Source organism: Aphelocoma coerulescens, chromosome 12 (genome assembly GCF_041296385.1).
Source record: "Aphelocoma coerulescens isolate FSJ_1873_10779 chromosome 12, UR_Acoe_1.0, whole genome shotgun sequence".
Lineage (NCBI taxonomy): Eukaryota > Metazoa > Chordata > Aves > Passeriformes > Corvidae > Aphelocoma > Aphelocoma coerulescens.
This window is the reverse complement of record NC_091026.1, coordinates 3,312,281-3,331,063: the sequence shown is the minus strand read 5'-3', so window position 1 is coordinate 3,331,063 and position 18,783 is coordinate 3,312,281. Positions and strand designations below refer to the sequence as shown.

Below are 18,783 nucleotides of genomic sequence, written 5' to 3'. Positions count from 1 at the left end.
ATATCAGCCTTGTTAATTGTTCAGATTTCAAGTGATCTTTGTATTCAGGAAATCTGAGAAGGGATTTAGATGGAACACAAATCCATATTGCTGATTAATCTATGTGCTATGCAGCCAGTGCATGGAATACCAAGCTGCTAGAACCAGCTAAAGCTAAAAATCTGCCAGAAATGCTGTTGCAGTCAATTATCTCTTTGCCTTTTGACTTGCAAATATTGTCTTTAGTTGATGGATTTAAAAAAAAAGGTGTAATTCAGAAAGAAACTCCAGCTAGAGCACAAACCCCATTTTGCAGTTTATTTACTAAATGTGAAACACCAAATTATTCCTTGTTCCTTGTGTATTTCAGGTGGGTTTTCAAGCAGCTCTATGACAAAGGGCTGGTGTATAGAGGGGTTAAGGTCATGCCTTTTTCAACTGCGTGCAACACCCCCCTGTCCAACTTTGAGTCCCATCAGAACTACAAGGTAAGTTGCAATCAGATTTCTCTATTCTCTTCTGTTTGGATATGAAGAGCTGTAGTACTTTTTGCTTGGTGGTACCTAAGCATATCATTACGTTCCAAATTGGTAGTAAAAATCTAGGTAAATGGGTTAATTTTTATCACATTTTGCTGTATTTGTTTGGATCACTTGATCTTAGACTTCTTCCTTGGTTACTACTTACAGATCTTTGAAGTGCACACTTTGTTTTATTGGGGTAAATTCCTCTCTTTCTGGGCTCTCAAGGTGATACTGCAGTGGTGGATTTTTATGCTGAATTTTAAGAGGAGAGCTGCAGTTGTCCCTATGCACAAGAGGGTCTTTGACAAGGTTTGAATCTTCTGTGAGGGGATTCATAAGGAATGTCAAAGACACTGTAGCAGTAGGATAATGGCTCTTCTAAGAATCATTAATTTAGATTGGGAAACACCAGAAAATGTTTTACCCCATATAATGCAGGGTTTACTGTGGTTTATAAAATCTTCCTTTAAAAGTGAATGACAAGATAAGGCAAGTGCAGCCTCTTTCTTGCAACAAACTCATGTTCATGTATGTGAAGGCAGAACTTGTGTCCCAGTTTTTCAAGTTCCACGTTAGTTTGTGGCTAGAGGTTTTGTATCCTTTCCAATCCTGACCCAGGCCTCCATATCATTATATTGTAAATCTTTCACTTGCATTGTGAGAGCAGAGCACAAGCACAGATTGTACATCTGGTCTCTATATCTTGCCTAAAAAAGGCCAGTTTTCTGGCCAAAAATAGTATTTTTGAAACAAATGTTTAAATAGACTTGTAGTACAATGCAGCCCACAGATACCAGAGCTTTCTGTATTGCTGAAGGGTATTTCTGCTGAAAAAAACCCAGTTTGTGATTTATGAAAGAGAGATTTGCAAAGATACCTTGATATTTGTGACTGTCTGACAGCTGAAATAATTACTTTTCTTGTCCTTATTAACTGACATTTCACACAGGCTCAGATTAATGAGCTTTTATTAGAACAAAGACTATTTTGGAGGGTTTGTGTGTGTGTTCTCTTTTTCCATAAAGCCAGAGCTGGTTTTTTTCTCTTCTTGAGTCTTGATGAAATATTCAGATGCTGTTTCTTACTCTAGAACCAGAGGTGTGTGTGGCTGCTCTGCCACTCCATACAAAAAACATCTTTCTCATCTGCTAGAAGTGGTGTTTGGAAGGTGTGGGTCTGTGAGCTGACAGGATTTATTCTTGGTGAGCGCAGTCACTTCTGGGTGTGAGGCAGCTGTTGCCTTTCTCACAGTGGAAAGCTGCTGTTTATTGATCCTCTGAGAGCTGGGACACAGATCAGGAGCAGTAGGACACAAGAAGCATGTTCAGAACCAGAGCTGGGTGTTTAATGCACGCTTGAGTTAACAATGCCAGCAGCTGGTGTTGCATTAAACTGAAGAAGTGGCGTCTGCAGGTGAAATTTTAACAGCTAAAACACTACCTGATGCCATTACCTGTCAGTCTGGATGGTATTTTTTATGCTTTGCCAGTTGTTTTTATCTACCTGGTGAGCTGAGTGCTTCAGAAAGCAAAGTGAGTAGCCTGCAGTGCTGCCTCGCACTCAGTACAGACAGAACCGAGAGCTCGATCTCTGCCTGGTATTGAGCGCAGGCCATGGGTTATGTAATATTTATGTTTTACTGTTGACTGCACCAGATGTTCACAGAAAATTCCCTCTGGAGCAGCCCTCAGCTCAGACATAAATAGCTGCCTGTCCCATGATGCCATTAACTGCTCCATGATGCTGGATGAAAACCAGAGCGCCTCGCACGAGACGTGCCGAGGCCACAGGACCTATTTCTGTGCTTAGGGATGGTGTGCATGGCACCCTCTGAGTTGGCATTTAGAATTTCATAGTGAAAATTTCACATTTGCAGGGTTAGACTTGCTTTTACAAGCAGCTTTTCATGATATGTGAAGTGACTGAACAGGGTTGTACTAGGCTGAAAGAAAAACTTGTTTTCAGTGGATTTTTTGGACTCATTTGAAGGTGAAGTTTTACAGAGTAGCTGATAAAGGTCTCCTTCCCTGAGGTTTCTTTTACTCTTAAACATTGATATACTAAGTACCCCAAATGTTTTCCCCCTCCTTGTTAACAACAGTTTCTTAATTAGAGATGAATCATTTTATGTGGTGGCTGTTCTTCCTAATGCCTGGCTGCAGAAGAGAATGTGGAAAAGGCTTTGTTAGTCATATCTGAGAAACTGCTGATTTTCCTGACCCTTGAGATTGGTTCTGAACTTTGAAAATGGGGTTATAAGAGGTACCTAAAGGAACTGCACTTGTCTTTCTTTGGTGTTTTGGCAGCAAATCCCCCAAATCTTCCGGCTAGTGGGAGATTTTAACCCTGTGGCCTTGTTGGACTAACAGACTGCGCTGGTGTAATGAGGAACTCTGTGACTGGTGCTCTATTCTTGACTTAAATACTGCCACTTCACCTTTTACATGACAGATTACAGTGATGAACTAGGCCAGTTGCCAGATAGGTTTGGGTACATGGCAGTGAGAGTTACTTAGATTCCCATTTTCTCACTCATACAGGCAGTAAAGGCTTTTTGCTGGCTCTCTTTTTACCTTTGGACTTTATCTTGTTTTTCAGGATGTTCAGGATCCTTCAGTGACTGTGAGCTTCCCACTGGAAGAAGATCCCAGTGTGTCTCTTGTTGCCTGGACCACGACTCCCTGGACCTTGCCCAGCAATCTGGCCCTTTGTGTTAACCCAGAATTGCAGTATGTAAAACTGAGAGGCAAGTATTAACTGCAGGGGCCACACAATGAGCACCTCTTCCTTCAGTGCCTGTGAATATGTACTTATGTTTTGTATTATAGACTGGTTTAGGTTAAATTTACAGAACTTTTCTGGGGTTGAACCAGTGTTAGTTTGAAGGATGAGATCCACTTTGGATGTGGCTGATGATTTCCAACTGCTGTGCTGTTGTTATTTTACATGGTTTATGAGGACTGTACCTTGAAAATATTAATAGATGAAATAAAGAATAATAAAAAAAAGGGATGGGGTGTTTGTAGTCTTTAATTATACTTTCATCTACAAGCACCCTCCTTTTAAAAAGAAATTAAACAGAATAGTAAGTAGGAATTTCCAGTCCCAACATAACCACATGAATCTGTTGTATGCCTAAGGTGATGTTAAACATAAAGTTCTGCAGTGAACTCCACGTGTTTGGGGTTTTTTTCTATTAAGAGAGCTAAGTATGTTTCAGTTTTCAAAAGTTTTAACGGAAATTTGGTCATCTTAAAAAGAAATACTGAGTACTTTCAGAAATAACATCTCACTTGCCTGAGGGGCTGAGTTGGGTTTGGATGTCTTTGGCTTGCTGCTGTGGGACAGTGACCCTGACTGAGTTGGCAGGGTAGCAGCCTGAATAAAATTTTGTCATTGAAGTTAGGAAATCAGGGTGGTTTGGGGTAGAAAATGAGTTTTCTTCATAACATTTCAGGTATTTTTTTTTTGTATTAACTTTCTTTGTTGGTATATACTTCTTTTAGAAAGAAAGCCTAGCATGTAATTGAAATAGCAAATCTCAGGAAGGCTGCATAAAGTGCAATCATTACCTTACAACTTAATAATACTGCTTTTATGTGGTAATTGTCCATGTTCCAGTTGTTTCCCTCTGTTTCAATTGCATTTACTGAAACTTCTGAATTGCTTTTTTATTTGGCTCAGCCATAACAGACAAGAAAAGGTATTTCTGCCTCTGCAACAACAAAACACTGAAAATCAGTGGACTAGGTTTCATCCTGTGGTTTCTGTTTAAACTTAGCCTTTGGAAAGTGTTCCTTAACTGGCTGTGTGGGGAAGAAGTAGCTGGAAAGTAGTAAAGGATTATTCTGGGCAGTTTTACAGCTACAGTGATACCATCTTGCACATATTGGAAGATTTCATAATGGTGCAAATGAGGGGATTAAACTGAGATTTGTGAAACTCCTGTTTTATTTTATATTCTAGATAAGGCCACAGGGAAGATTTACATTTTGATGGAGTCCAGGCTGGTGGCACTGTACAAATCTGACAGTGAATATGAAATACTTGACAGGCAAGTACATAAATTACTACACTTGCTAATTTTCAGTGTTTTTCTAGATCAGAAGTTAAATGTTTTCAAGAAGATGGATTTCCCTGCATGTGTTTATATTGCAAAAATCTGTAAAAGGAATTGAAATTTGCTGGAACAAATTGGTCTTGTATGGGAAGCTACAAGCAGAAAAAGGTTTCATTGGGTCCTTGTATTGTGGTGAGGAAAAAGGGTTCCATAGTCCACCCCTTTCCTGTGTGTTTACATTAATGTAAAAGTTTGAGAAAATGCTGGAGCTGGTCCAAATGCCTTCTTCTACACATTCTGTAAATATTTAAAGAGAAATGGGCAAAACAATCCCATATGCCATTGTTTGTAGCAAATAAATATTGCTTCTGTAGTTAGTGGCAGTCATTGCTTTTTGCAGGGTGGTTATTCATCTTGGTTAGGTGGAAAAATAGGAATTAAGAAGTCAGACTGGGCAGGGGGTGCAGGTGTTAAACATTTGTTTGCTCACTTTATTCAAGCAAACCAAAAAAACCAATAAAAACCCACATAACACAACCACAATTAAAAAAAAAAAGACTAGAAATGTTTTTGAGAATAGCACTCTTTCTTCACTGGCATCAGTTTCTATTTTTGTCTTTTTATCAAGCAGTTGAAAGCTTTAAATTGAAAAAGTGGAGGCTGTTTCAGCTAAGCAATTGCATGTGGTCATTAAATTAGGGAAATACAGAGCAGGAATGTTTGTTTAAGATGTTTCCTATTCTGATGGCTCAAACTGGGCAGTTGAATAATTCTGTATTTCTGCATTGATTTCCCTCCTTCCCCCCCTCTGTTAGAATGCTCTTAATCTGTCACTTGGTCTGTACCAATTTAAGGTGGTGTTCAGTTTCTAAAGATGATGTTCAGTGCTCTCATTCTTCAGGGTTGGCTGAACTTTTGATCTCTGTCGTTTTTTCCTTCCCTCTGAGTCATCAGTGAAACCACTGAGCAATGTCAGTGTTAGGATGGTCCTGCCAGGATACCACTGGGAATTTTCTTTTGGTCTGAGACTGAATTAACAACTTTTTCTCTTGAAATGGTGGTGTATGCACCAGGTCAGGTATTTGTGTGTGTTGGAATGATAAAGTGTCCAAACTCTTACTAACATTAAGACCTAAATTTGATCTGCTTGCTTGCTATCCAAGCTGGTTAGTCTGCCCCAGAAAATGTGGCTTTGTGTGGCTTATTCTTGACACATTCACATTGTATGTTCTTCAGCACTTCACTTACTAAAAACTCTCAGTCACTTAAAGTTGAATCAGGTTCTTAGATGTGTCTCAGTGGTTTTTAGATCCATCAGTGCTTCAGTTCTCTCAGGAAATACAGATACTCTTTTTGTCTTTTGAAACCTGTTCAGAGTGTCTGAAAACTAAGCCTGCTATCAAACCACTTTATTTTCTTAAGTATTTTTTAATACACTTGCTTTAGGCTTAAAAAAGAAGCCAATTAGCCCATATATTACATTTGTTGATCTGTTGTCTTTTGCTTCCAAATTCTTCTTTTAATGCATTACTACAAATCTAACTTCAGTGTGACTGCAGTCATTCTATTTCCAGGAATGCAGAGAATATTTTTGGCCTTTTTTTGATGTGGTGTCTTCCATCAGAAATGTGAGAAGCCTGCTCTTTAAGGCAATCATACACAATTCAGACGTTGTATTTATGTCCCTGACTAATGGTATTTCTAACACCACCTCTCAGCCCCCCAGTCTTTAATTATTTTTTAAACATTTCCTTTTTTTTTCAAATCTCTGCCTATCCATAAGGCTGCTAGCAAACCTCTCTGCAGAGCAGTGTACTTCAATTCTTTCTGTATTAGTGCCATAGTCTCTTTTCAAGCTGATTTCTGGTTTTGGTCATGCTCCAGTTTCTCTCTTATGTAATAATTAATTTTCTCAAATGTGAGACAATTAAAAGGTAGCTGGTAGTTGAATGGATCTTTGAAAGATTTAGATCTGTGAGTATTTGAGTTTGTGGAAATGAACTTTCCCACTTCTGCTCTTAACTTTTTTTCTTCCTTTAGCTCACTTCTAAATTCTCAAGCAGTCAGGCCCTTGAGGGAGAAATTTATGCAACTTAATCTTTATCAGACATCAGGCTGAGGGCAGGGAATGGTCTCATTGAAAATGTTCAGTGTCTGAAGTCCCCTGAACTTGGCTGCTTTGTATTGATGAATTGGTCTGGGTGTATTACCCCAATTTTGGCCATTGAGTGGCTTCTTGTTTTTTTTAGCAGTGGTAGATAGGACGTGATTGTTGAGAATCTTCCTCCTCTTTTGTTACATTTCAGTCCTTTGGCATGTTAAACTTTTAATTTCTTTGCACTGTTTTCCCTTGTCTCTTTTTGGATTCTAAAGAGTCCAAACCAGAGATTCCTGATCTCCTGGGAGTGAAGGATTGCTGCAGTGATTTTAGATGAGTCTTACCACTATAACTTAGGTCACAAGAAGGCACCGTTGTATAAATTTTCAGGCTGAAGTTCAGGACTTTGACAAACAAAGTATTTTTGATCCCAAAATGAAAATCAGGAATGTGATCCACAACCTTTACCTTTCTCTGACTTGTGTTAAATAAGAATATAAATACTGTTGGTTTTTTTTAAAGCCAATTCTGGTGCTTCACATTCCCACATCTGTGTGGCTGAGCACTGGGATGCTTTGCTCTCATCTGATCCTGATTAAGCACCTCAAACATTCCTAAGGCTGTTTGTAATATAAAAACATACAAACCATCTGCAAAGCTGTGGCTTAAAATAGAAGTCTCCCCTTTTCCTAGAGGATATTGTGTGTGCTGGGCTGAGGAGTCATGCTCTTGAACTTGGCAGTAAATGCTGCTCGAGGTCCTTTCTGTGCAGTGCAACAGCTTTGAAGAGTCCCCCACTTTGAAGGAGTCAAGTGTTTTATAGTTTGACCATTGTTTGGAAGTTGTAGATCAAGAGGAGTGTAGGGAGAGACCACAGCTGTGACACAGTTGGAGATCCAGCCCATCTATTAGATTAAGTTATGTTTTAGCTGGATTTTTTCCCCTGAAATTGGATGATTTAAGCATTTTCAGGAGAGTTCTGAGCTGCAAATCCCAACCTAATCACTGTCTTTGTCAGCTGCTGTCAGAAGCCTGAAGGGAGCCAGACCTGCAGGCTCCATCTCTGCCTTACATTTCTTGTCTGACTCAGCTGGTTCCTCAGCCAGTCCTGTCTGTGTTGGATCATTCCCTGAGATGCCTGTGGAGAGTTTGGATGCCCAGTTCTAGAATAAGGAATGAGGCATCTGAGCTTTAAAGGCTGCAACACCCTGTGTCACAGTCTTCTGCACATAGAACTTCAGGTGTTTCAGATCATTGTTTAGTTCTCTTGGACATGCTGAGGTTTAGGGCTTTGTTGTTATGGATACTGTGTTTTATCCAGAAGATTCTTGCCCAGATTTACCATAAAGAGCTTGTCATTAATGCTTAATTTCTCTATTAATTTACATTGATTGATTGAAAGTCCATCAGGTACAAGTTGATGACTGGTAGCAGAGATGCATTAAGAGACATTGTTTTTTCTCCAAGTCCAAACTAACCACAGAGGTGGGAAACAAACTTAAGGAAATACTTTTCATCTTCTGAAATCAAATTCTGTCAGGGAGATGAAGAAGCAAATAGGTAAAAAAAAAAAGCCAATTTCCAGGTTGTTAATTTATGTTCTTGTAAATCCTTCTCCTCAGGTTTCCTGGCATTGCTCTTAAAGGCAAGAAATACAAACCACTCTTTGAATATTTTATTCAGGTAAGATGAACAAGTTTGGTGTTTGATACAGGATATAAAGACAAAAGTAAAACCCATTCTGAGTATTCCTTGTTTATATTATAAAAATATATTAAGTTCTAATAACAAACTCCAGTTTGTTAAGGTATTAAAGTACCTTAAAATCCTAATGCAAGTTTGAAAAACAATGTTGACTTCTTTCTCTAGTATTTTTTTCCTTCAAGTTTTAAATATATTCAGAGTAAAAATTGGGTGATAAATAGAAGTTCGATTTCAGATTGCAGAGAAACTTCAATACACATTAATAAATAGGCAGTATTCTCTCATTTTCTCATCTGCTGAATGTCTTGTCTGCCTCCTAAGTCGACAAGCTTTGTCTTCACAAGGGAATGACTCTGACTTTGGATAACAATCAGACATGGTCATGTTTTCCACTGAAGAGTTAAAAGCCTTTGTTAAAAACCTACTGATATATCAGATTTATCTGCATGTCCTGTGCAGCTTTTAAGCACTGCATTAGGTCTGGCATCCCAGATGATAAAAGAATGTGTAGCAATAGGGAGAGGGTGTAGAGAAATTTTCTATTTTTTAAAAAAAAATGTGGATTAAAACCATTAAATTTTTCAAAGAGGAGAAGTACAGCCCTGCTGGCCAGGCAGCTGTGAACTGCTGTAAGGGATTTGGTCACTTGTGACACCTTCTGTTCTGAAATACCTGCAGGAGTCAGCAAAGGTGGGAAAACCTCTGTAGGGAGCGGAGGCTGATACTTCTAGAGGAAAGTCAAACACAGCTGAATGTGGAAAATTGGGCTGTGGATCTGAGGTTTGGAACAGATAAATTTTTTGAGTCTTGCTGTACTTGTAAGGAGCAGATGGGGCATCTACAATTTTTTGGTTTTTATACAGAATGGAGGTCTTATCTCAAAATATCTCCCTCCAGAGCAAGCCAAACCTAATAATTTTGTAACATATTTGGTTCAGCTGTGACTGCAGTGTTTTTTTTTTTTTTTACTATTTTTAAGGAATAGTAAATAACCCTTCATTTTTCATAATCTTTATACTGAACACACTGAAAATTGTCGTAGCTTTTCTTAGCAATTTTTTTCTGGATTTTCTCTTCTCTCTGTTTTTAGTTGGTATTCACCATGCTCTTATTCTCTGGAGGAAATAAGGAAAATGTGTGACTATAAAAGCAAACTTTGATTTAAAGGAAGAGGTAAAGGGGACATACCAAAATGCAGGGAGACTTCTGTACCTTTCTTGGTTGTGTCCTCACGTTCAGGAATGTATTGATTGCAGTCTGTTAAGTACAGAACTGTGTGAAGATCTGTGGCTTGAAGAGTAATTGACTTGGAGGCCTACTGGAGAGGTGTGAGATTTAATCACACTTGACACTCTTTAAATGAAGTGCACAGGTGTCTGGGCTATGGGAAGTCATTAAGTCATGTTAGGGATGTCACATTTTACTGTGCCACTGATTTTTGATGCAGTTCTTTCCTTTTTTGTGTGCCTTGTGGCTCTGCCAGGTTCTTGAAAATTCTGGTTTGCTGTATGTGTGTAAATATATATCTATATGTAACCCCCCATATTTTTGTGTTACAGTGCAAAGAAAAAGGTGCCTTTACTGTGGTAGTGGATGGTTATGTGAAGGAGGAGGAAGGCACAGGAGTTGTCCATCAGGCTCCCTACTTTGGTGCTGTAAGTGTGAACTACACATTTATAATGTTAATTTTGTTCAGCACATGTTGTATGGCTTTCCAGCTCCTGGGGACTCTCTCAGGGTGATTGGTGTTAAACAGTCTTCCCATTTGCTGCTTGAAAATGTAAGAATATCATGTAACTTTGTAGTCTAATGAGCTCTTCCACTTAGTGCCTGGGCTAGACTGGAGATTTTTGTGTCCCTCGCTTTGGTTTGTGTTGTGGTGTGTGAGCTGAAGTCACCACTGTGTCTTCTGAGTGTCATTGATCTCAGCTTTTCTCAAAGTCTGAAGTTAGAGCTTCGAGCAGGGCTGATCTGTGGCACTGCAGTGAAAACTGGCTGTGCTAAGTGATAATTTTGGTTGGGAACAGCAGTTCTGCTCAGCACACTGCCCCTCTTCAGTGTTTCAATTTCATTACTTGCTGGGCTTTTAGAGGATGAGAAAATGCTTGCTTTTGTCCTGAGACTTTATCCCTTGGTGTGAAAGGATTTTGTTGCACTCCATTCTTTTTTTTCCTGTCTTTATTGTCCCTTCCCTCAGTCTGTTCTTTTTTTAAGGCTAAGAGGAATGATTTGTCATGGATTTAATAATTTCAGTTTTTAGACACTTGAATTAAATGCACTAGTTTAGGCTCATTGTCCTTTTTGTAGAGTGTCCTGTCTTCAGCTATTATCCAAAGATGCCCTCAAAAAACTTGCAGTGCCTAGCAATTAGCAATCCCTGGACCACGAGCTCTGTCATAATTTCCAGAAACTTGGCATTAGCAACAGGCCTCTTTGTATTCATGTGAGATAGCCCATCCTCTTCCGTCCTTTTTTCCCCACATTCTTCTGAAGGGTACATCCATTGTGGTGGTGTTTCCCTTGTCAGGATGAACGTTGATATGAAAAGATGTTCCAGCTTTATATAGCTCTGAATAAAGGAAATTAGAGTGGGCTGTGCTAGCAGTTAATAAAGAAAATGGTGGTGGCTGGTCAAGTGTCCTCAGGAGTATAAATCCTGTCACACTTCTGCTCCTCAGACTCTCCCCTGGAGCTGAGTCTTGGATGTGCCAGAGGGGTGAGAATTGGTTTAGAGTCAGGAGCTCTTGCTGTGGGAGATGGAGGGAAGGAAAGGAAGAGGCTGCCAGTAGGGAAGGAGCTCTGGAAGAAGCTTTTCCTTGGCTGCTGTAAGAGTGGTTTGTGTATTTGCACAGTCCAGTTAAACTTGTTGGAAACAGCTTGTTGGAAACAGCTTGTTGGAAAGGTTGGCTGGCCACTTAGAGCAAGGATTATCTGCCCTCTTTTATTTGATTTTTTTAATAAGCCCACTGAGTTTTGTAAACAGAGGAAAAAATATTTTTTCCCCTCTCTCTCCTGGGAAATCAGCAATTTCTTGTAAAACATTTTTTTTAGGAAAAAACATGAGAGTAACAGTTAAATGCCTCACAAAGAAAAAAATACATAAAACACTGTGTGAGGAGAAAGTGCACAGACATCACAAACAAAACTTGGCACTCATCAGCTAAGGAGAGGTTTGAGTAGATAATGCTGGGTACAGGGGTGTGAGTCAATGGGCTGTGCTGCCTTCGGGAGGAAAGTGCACAGTGTTTGTTGCATTTAATGCTGCTGCCTTCTTTTTGGGGTGCACATAGTGCAGTTTTGACAGCTCGTAGATTATTTCTGTTCAGAAAAGCTCACAAAGGTCCTGGTTTAAGGTCAGGATTTCCTCATGATACAGTGGGCTCTGTGTAGAATACTGTTGGTATTGCATGTTGGCCTTTCGACAGGCTTAGATGAAAGAAGGGAGATAGTTCATGGTGCCGGACAGGATTGTCTTCCTGGTTAATTGGCTCCTCTGCACCTTCCTGTTGTGTTGAAGGTGGATGGAAAAGGGATAAGTGGACCAGGAGGGTCAGAGGAGAAGAAATAGAGCAGAGTCCTTCACAGCAAGCCTCGAGTCTTGTCTCTGTTCCTTCCCACCAATATAAGTGAGTCCCTTTGATAAACAGAGATGGAAGGTCAGGGATTCATTTATTTATTTATTTATTTAGTTTAAATCCTGCTTACTGGTACATGTTCTGTATTGCTAATAGCTTAGAAATGTATCCTCCAACAAAACTGAAAGTAAAAATTCACCTTCATTTAGTTCCAGGATATGTAGTTGCTTTGTCTTGTGTGATGCATTTGCCAAATACAAGCTGCCACACCATATCAGAGCACTCTATTATTTCAGTTCAAAAGACATCAAAATTAAAGCTCACAGAACAAGACAAACCTGTATTAAAAACGCTGTAAACTCATTGTGCCTCCAGATGAACATGACACTAAAATTCAGCTGCTCAGGCATTTCATCATATGTAGATACACCTGCAGTCAACTTAAAAAGCTTTAGTAACACTTGAATTTGCATACAAAGTTTTAATTTGCAATACTTCTAGTGCCTGCTCAGACTGTGACACACAAGTTTCATAGATCTGTTACTGATGCACTTTTTGTTCAGTACTTTGCAAAAGTGTTGTTGGTTTTTGCTAAGAGGTGCTGCAGGTGAACCTTTGACTTCATGTTTCTGTTGTTTTGTTAAAATTTCAGATAAAAAAGCTTTTGATTTCTCATAAGTGAGCTGTTTAATAGTTTCTACTTAATAATTTTGTGTAAACTTCTGTGTGTAATCTTTTGAGGGATTTTGAGGTACAAAAATGACCACTGTAACTCCTATCCTGGAAAAAAATGATGTTTGTCTTAGCTTTTATTTGAGCTTAGCACTTGTGGATTCCTTGTTTGTGCCTGAATATATTCTTGCCTTGTGGTTTCTGAAGGAAACCTTCATTAAATCAAAGGGCAGGTCATCTGGAGAGCTTCCATTCGAGTTTAAGTTGTTCAAAAGCAGGGAGCTGAGTGCAGAAAGGCAGAGCAGTGGAGCCCTTTGTGTATCCGTGGCTGCAGCAGTGCTGCAAGTGGAGCTGAAGCACCTCTTGACCGAGGTGCTGCCAAGGGGAAGGTTTGCTGCGATGTCTTAGCAGGGTTGTGAGTGTGCCAGGCTTTGTAGTCTGTGCTGGCTGCTGCTTCAAAGCCTTTAACAGCTCACTGCCAAATCAGGGCTGACATCAGCTCTGTCATCTGGCCCATATTTTAAACCCCCCAGCCTGCTCCCAGTCCCTCAGCAGTAACAGCTGAGGAAAGGCTGGCACAGAAGGGGCTTATCTCAGTCTTCTCCTGACTGAAGGAGCTGGGTGACCAAGTGCAGGGTGAATAAGTGTGTGATGGCTTTCTGCAGCTGCTGGGCAGGGGGAAGAAGCTGAGCTCTGGAGGAAGGGAGTGCTGGAGCTGAAAGGATTTGCTGTTTCTCTGTGAAAAGCCTTAATCTATGAAGTAGCCAACTTCCCTGTCTGTGGATGAATCTCATCCTTGTAAAGTACAAAAGGTCTGGCTTGGGGAAGCTGGGAGCCACAGGGATGGTGGGGAGAGCTGAAGGTACAGGATGAGGACACAAAGGACCTGGAAGCCCTGTCCTGGCACTCCAGCACTGGCTCAGCTGTGTTGGTTAGATCCAGGGAAGGAGAAGGCAGGGAGCTGTGGAGCACTGGCCTGTGGGATGTGCATTTACACGCTGGCTCTGGTGTGGTGTCCTTGGTCAGGCTGAGGGTGCTTTAGATGCAGCTCCTGTGAAAGACCTGCTCTGTGTCCTGCAAGCAATTGCTGTAACTGGATAAGGTGCAGATTTACTCTGACTTTAGACTTGAAGTTAAAATCTCAACTTTTCTACCCCGCTACTAATTTTAAGTGTTTCTCTGATGCCATTATTGTTCAGTCATGTTCAGGAAAGTCTGAAGCAACTCTTCTTTTTTACTTTTTTTCTTACTGGTACAGGAAATTAAAAATTTAAGTGGAGACTGGCCAGGAAAAAAAACTTATGATGTTGTCCATGTGTGGTTCTTGGTCAGTAGCATTGCCTATGGGCCAAAAATGATTGAGAAATACAGGTTTAAAGGCTTTGGATCATTAAGACTTTCAGAAAATGGGATTGCTTATGTGAAATGCCAGAATTAGATTGATTAAAACAACCTGCCTTCTGAAAAATGCCGTGTTGGCTGGAGAGCTGGGCAGATCCAGGCTCTGGCTGGAACAGGAGCAGGATGGAGTGGTTGGCAGTTCCTTTGCCATGCAGTGGTATCCTGAAGCCACACATAAAAAACGTGTGTGTGTATATGTGCATTGATGTGCATAGAAGAACATGCACATATCCCCTGTACTAGGTGAGAGTCTGAAGAAATCATAATTTTCTGCATGAATAAAACTACAATCCTATAAAACAAGACTTTCTCATAAGTATTTGGGATTAGTGAAGGCTGAGTATTTTGCTATTCCTGTCCAGTCATCACATTTTCTGTTTAATATTTAATTTCTGTTTCGAGGGATGGATTTTTCCCTAGTATTTTGTATTCTTACAGCTTGGTGCTTGTCTCTTTTGCAGGATGATTACAGGGTCTGCATGGACTTTAATATCATTCAGAAGGACTCTGTGCCTGTGTGTCCTGTTGATGCATCAGGCTGCTTCACAGCAGAAGTGGCTGACTTTGCTGGGCAGTATGTGAAGGTCAGTGGGCTTGGAGACTGTAAATGACAACTTTTTTCAAGATATATTTTACGTGTGGCAGAAGCTTTCTTTTCTTTCTCTGGGTTTGTTTTCTTTGTGTGTCTGTTAACTGGATAAATTAAAATGTGTTTTAACATTTGCAACAAGGTTGGAATTGTTTATTACAGCAGCTGAGAAATGAACAAGTTGAAATGCAAGTAATGTTGTGTATCTGTAGTGAAAGGCAAAAGGAGTATCCTGTTTGCAGCTACTCCAGAGTCTCACTTTCTGCTTTTTCCTCATGGAAATGTCATGTCCAGAGTCTCCAGGCACATGTGCAGGGCCTCCCTCACCTCTGGATGACCCTGAATTCTCAGATGCCATCATTAAGTTTCTCCCAGCCAGTTAATGTAATGTGACCCATTAGAAGGGAGAAATCCTGTCGTTTTCCCCACTTGTGGGCTGTGTTGCAGTGGGAATTTACTTGCCAGTAAATGCAAGAGAATCCCCAGAAAAGGAACCCACAGGAACTCCAGATTGCTACAGATACAAATCCCTGGTAGGGAGTGCCTCTTAAATTCTGTGGCCTGAGAAAACAAATTGGTTTTAGCCCTGCTGCTACAGTTTGATAGCAAAGCATGTTCCTGTAAACAAATGCAATGTAAGATTTTTAAGTCTTTTTCAATTAAGTTGAGAATTTAGTCAGCTATCTTGGCTTCCTGCTTTATGGATTAAGACAAATAAGAGGACACTGGAGGCTCCATGTTTAGCTTCTTGGTGGTAGAAATCTGAATTTAAGGCTCTTGGAAAATTTTCTTATGATGCTGAATTTTTCACTCATAGATATTTGCATTTTTTTTCCCTTAATGTCGTATTGACACTTGTATGTTCAGTACATTGTTTCAAGATGATCAATATACAGCTTTCACTTCCAGCTTAGCATGTAAATCCCAGTTGGTTAGTGAGGTATTGTGAAATATGCTTCAAATTCTGAAATTTAGTCACTTTGGAGGAATGTGGTGCCAGGAAGTTTAAATACTAGGTGAAAAGCACTATGTGATTTCCTGTCACAAAATTAGAAGACTCAGTCATTAAGATATTAAATAATGTTTGTTTTGGCTTATATTGGTGTTTCAAAAAATTTGAATTTGTACACAGTTGTGTGTATGTGGAGAGTTAAGGGTAAAAAAGGACTGATGCTTTAATTTATACATTTTAATTTATCCAGATAGCAGAGACACATTGAAGACACTGTGAATAAACAGTGTTTGGAGAGCAAATAACTTTGCAAATTTAGTGTTTTACAGTGCCCCTGCAGAAAATACATAAATTTGGTAGAAGCTTTTTGTGTGTGTGTGTAAATGCTGGGTTATGCATAGTTTTTTTTAAAAATTAATTTGAGAATCTTAGACAAATCCTGTAGTAGCTGACTGAGTGAAAAGTGTATTCCAAGGAATATCTGCTGTGTTTTTAGGATGCAGATAAGCACATCATCAGATGGCTGAAGGAGAAGGGCCGGCTGATCCACAGTGCAACCTTCCAGCACAGCTACCCCTTCTGCTGGAGGTAAGCACAGACCTGCACCTGCCTGAGAGCTGAGGTTTCTAACAGAGAAGTTCTTCAGGTTTCTCCCATTTTTTCCCCCTTCCCTTGCCTAATTTTCCTGACAAAACTAAAAGTAACACAAACTGAGATTATTGATTTAGGAGAGCTCCAGTTTTGGTTTAGTTATCAAGTAAATATTTTTTTTTTCCAATAAAGCTGATGAATTTAAGTGTAGTGCTGAAATTTATTTTCTATCTATGATTTTAAGTGTGTGTTTTTGTAGTTTGTGGTGCTCATTTTTTGGTGTAGAACTCCTAACTAACCACCTCTTGTAAAAAAGGTTATTTTCTAAGCAGCTGAGTGGTGGGAAAGGATTTTTTTGATCCCCTTTGAATTGTATTCAAATTAGTATATCACAGAAGGTATTTAGATGTTTATGTTAAAATGATAAATGATAGTTCTTTTTAACCTTGTAAAATTACTTATTTGAAATAAGACCAGTTGCTTATTAAGTGGAAACATTTCTAGGTGGATGTCTCTGTGGGAATTCTCCCTGTGGAATTCTCCATGAGCTTTCAGTATCAGTGAACAAACAAGTTTTGTTCAAGAAGAATACAGGCTAGACAGATTTAATCTAGAAATGAAGCTGATTTTTATTAGTGTCCTCCCTGGTTTGAAATTTCCACAATTGCTATTGTAAAAAATCACTGAACAATGTCAAATTAAAAAAAAAATCTTCAGTAATCTTTTAGTAGAGTATTAAATTTTTATTATGAGCAAAGACACACTTAAAATAAAATATCTAATTTAATTATCTGAAATGGCATGAAGATTTTAAGTCATATCTGATGTATACAGCACCTGTACTGAAATAACTGTGATAAGAGCTCATCCCTCTGTCTGGCTTTGACTCTGCCAGGTGAAGTGTTCTAGCAGGATACATTTATCTTTAATTTATAGCAAAAATAACCTTTGCTTGCTCTCTTGAACAGTGGGATTGGTTTGTTTCTAGCAGCTGCCTAGAGGAAGAAGGGGAATTGCTCTTCAGGTGTTACGTCCTTGATGATTTGGGAGAGTTTTTGAAAAATGGCAGCCCCAAAATCAAGCAACGCTCGTGTTTTTCTTGTGGAGCAGCTCAAATATCCAGTCATGGCCTTCTGAGACAAAGCAGGGATGTAGAAGTGCTGATTCTGTAGAAGATCCTTAATCCTGCCACTCTGTTGACATTTTTGTTGATTGATGATAAGTTGCAGGCAGCACCTAGCAGCAAATTATCTGGTGGGAAGAGCTGAACAATGGATTCTACTTGAAAAGCTCATTTCACTGCCATCACAAATCAAACCATAATTGGAATATGCTAAAAGTAGAAGAGTAGTTCTTAACTTTGAACATAGTTATAAGTTATTTTGATTAATGTAAGAAAACTTTGAAATCAGACTCTTCTTAATGTACTACTGCTTTTCCCAGAAACCAGGCAAGTTGTTGAATCCTTGGTATGTTGAGAAATTTGCCTTCTTTTTTTTTACATATCATGAAATTAGGGTCCGTCTCTGTGTAGTAATTTTCTGTCGACTAAACTTTAAAGTATGAAAGAGAAAAACACAGCAGCTTGGTAAGGACTCAGTAGATAGTTTTCAGTTAGAATTTGTCTTTATTGGAACTGCTGAAAATGGAGGACATTGGTCAAAACTGCTCTGTGCACACGTGAGATCTTGAGAGTCTGTGTGGTCTGGGCAGCAGCTGTTGAATGTGACAGCTGGAGTGTCCCTCACAGGTCCTGCCTGCCATTCCTTTGGCAATAGGCTTGGAAAGCTCTTTCACTGGCAGATGTGGACTTTTGTCTTTCCCAAGCCAGTGAAGGCAAAGCCAAGAAGCATCTTTATAGCATGGGCTCAGTTATTGATCATTTGAGGAATAAGATCACAAGTAACGTGATTTGATTCTTCTCATATGTTTCTAAAGGATCTGTCTGTAAGGGGAGCAAAACTTTGTTGAGACAGAGAGGAATGGTTAGGCAGGAACTTTGTAAGCATCAGACTTTGATTTTAGGTCTGTCTGGGTGGTTTTCCCCTTGTGTTGATGGAAAACAAGACCCAGCAATTGGTATTTTACATTTGGTTCTACAGCAAAATCCAGTTGAACATGGATTCCTCAACCTTCTCACCAGTCATGAGGGGCAGAAATGTCTGAGGTGTCACTGCTTGAGCAGATTTTAGTGTTTTGTTCTCTGCAGTCTCCTGCTGAGGCACTGCTTGGCAGTACAGCCGGAAGAAAAATACTCAGGGAAACTGTGCCCTCTCTCCTTTCTTATTGCCTTCATGTAGGTGCAACATAAGCCCTGTGGGTGCTTACAGTGGTTATCAGGTGTTACAGCCTCAGGGTTGGGTTGAAAGCCTGGGAAATGGCTCCCCTGCTTGACCCTCTGCCATGGATCCTTCCTGTCTGAAGCCATTCTGTGCCCCAGGGCCTGTCTGCAGCCAGCCCCACCTGTCAGCTGCTCTCTCCTCACAGAGCTGGGGTGCCACTGTTGTCCCAGCCTTCCTTTTCCAATGTGTTAAGACCGTGTGAGAAATTTTTAATACCAACTTTTATTCTGCTTGTCTCCAGTTACTTGTCTTGTGATGGCAATTCATCATTCTTTAGCACATCTGAAACAAGATAC

The 18,783-nt window shown here is 39.8% G+C and overlaps 1 protein-coding gene across 3 annotated transcripts in view; it reads left to right on the top strand.

Moving 5' to 3' along the window:
- Positions 1-18,783, top strand: part of IARS1 (isoleucyl-tRNA synthetase 1) — an 89,293-nt gene that overhangs the window by 15,746 nt on the left and 54,764 nt on the right. For all 3 annotated transcript variants that reach the window (XM_069028406.1, XM_069028403.1, XM_069028404.1), the window contains 7 exons: positions 350-467; positions 3,102-3,249; positions 4,470-4,557; positions 8,284-8,344; positions 9,925-10,020; positions 14,475-14,597; positions 16,051-16,142. In XM_069028406.1, coding sequence (XP_068884507.1) covers positions 350-467; positions 3,102-3,249; positions 4,470-4,557; positions 8,284-8,344; positions 9,925-10,020; positions 14,475-14,597; positions 16,051-16,142 — 726 coding nt within the window. The remainder of the gene's footprint in view (positions 1-349; positions 468-3,101; positions 3,250-4,469; positions 4,558-8,283; positions 8,345-9,924; positions 10,021-14,474; positions 14,598-16,050; positions 16,143-18,783) is intronic.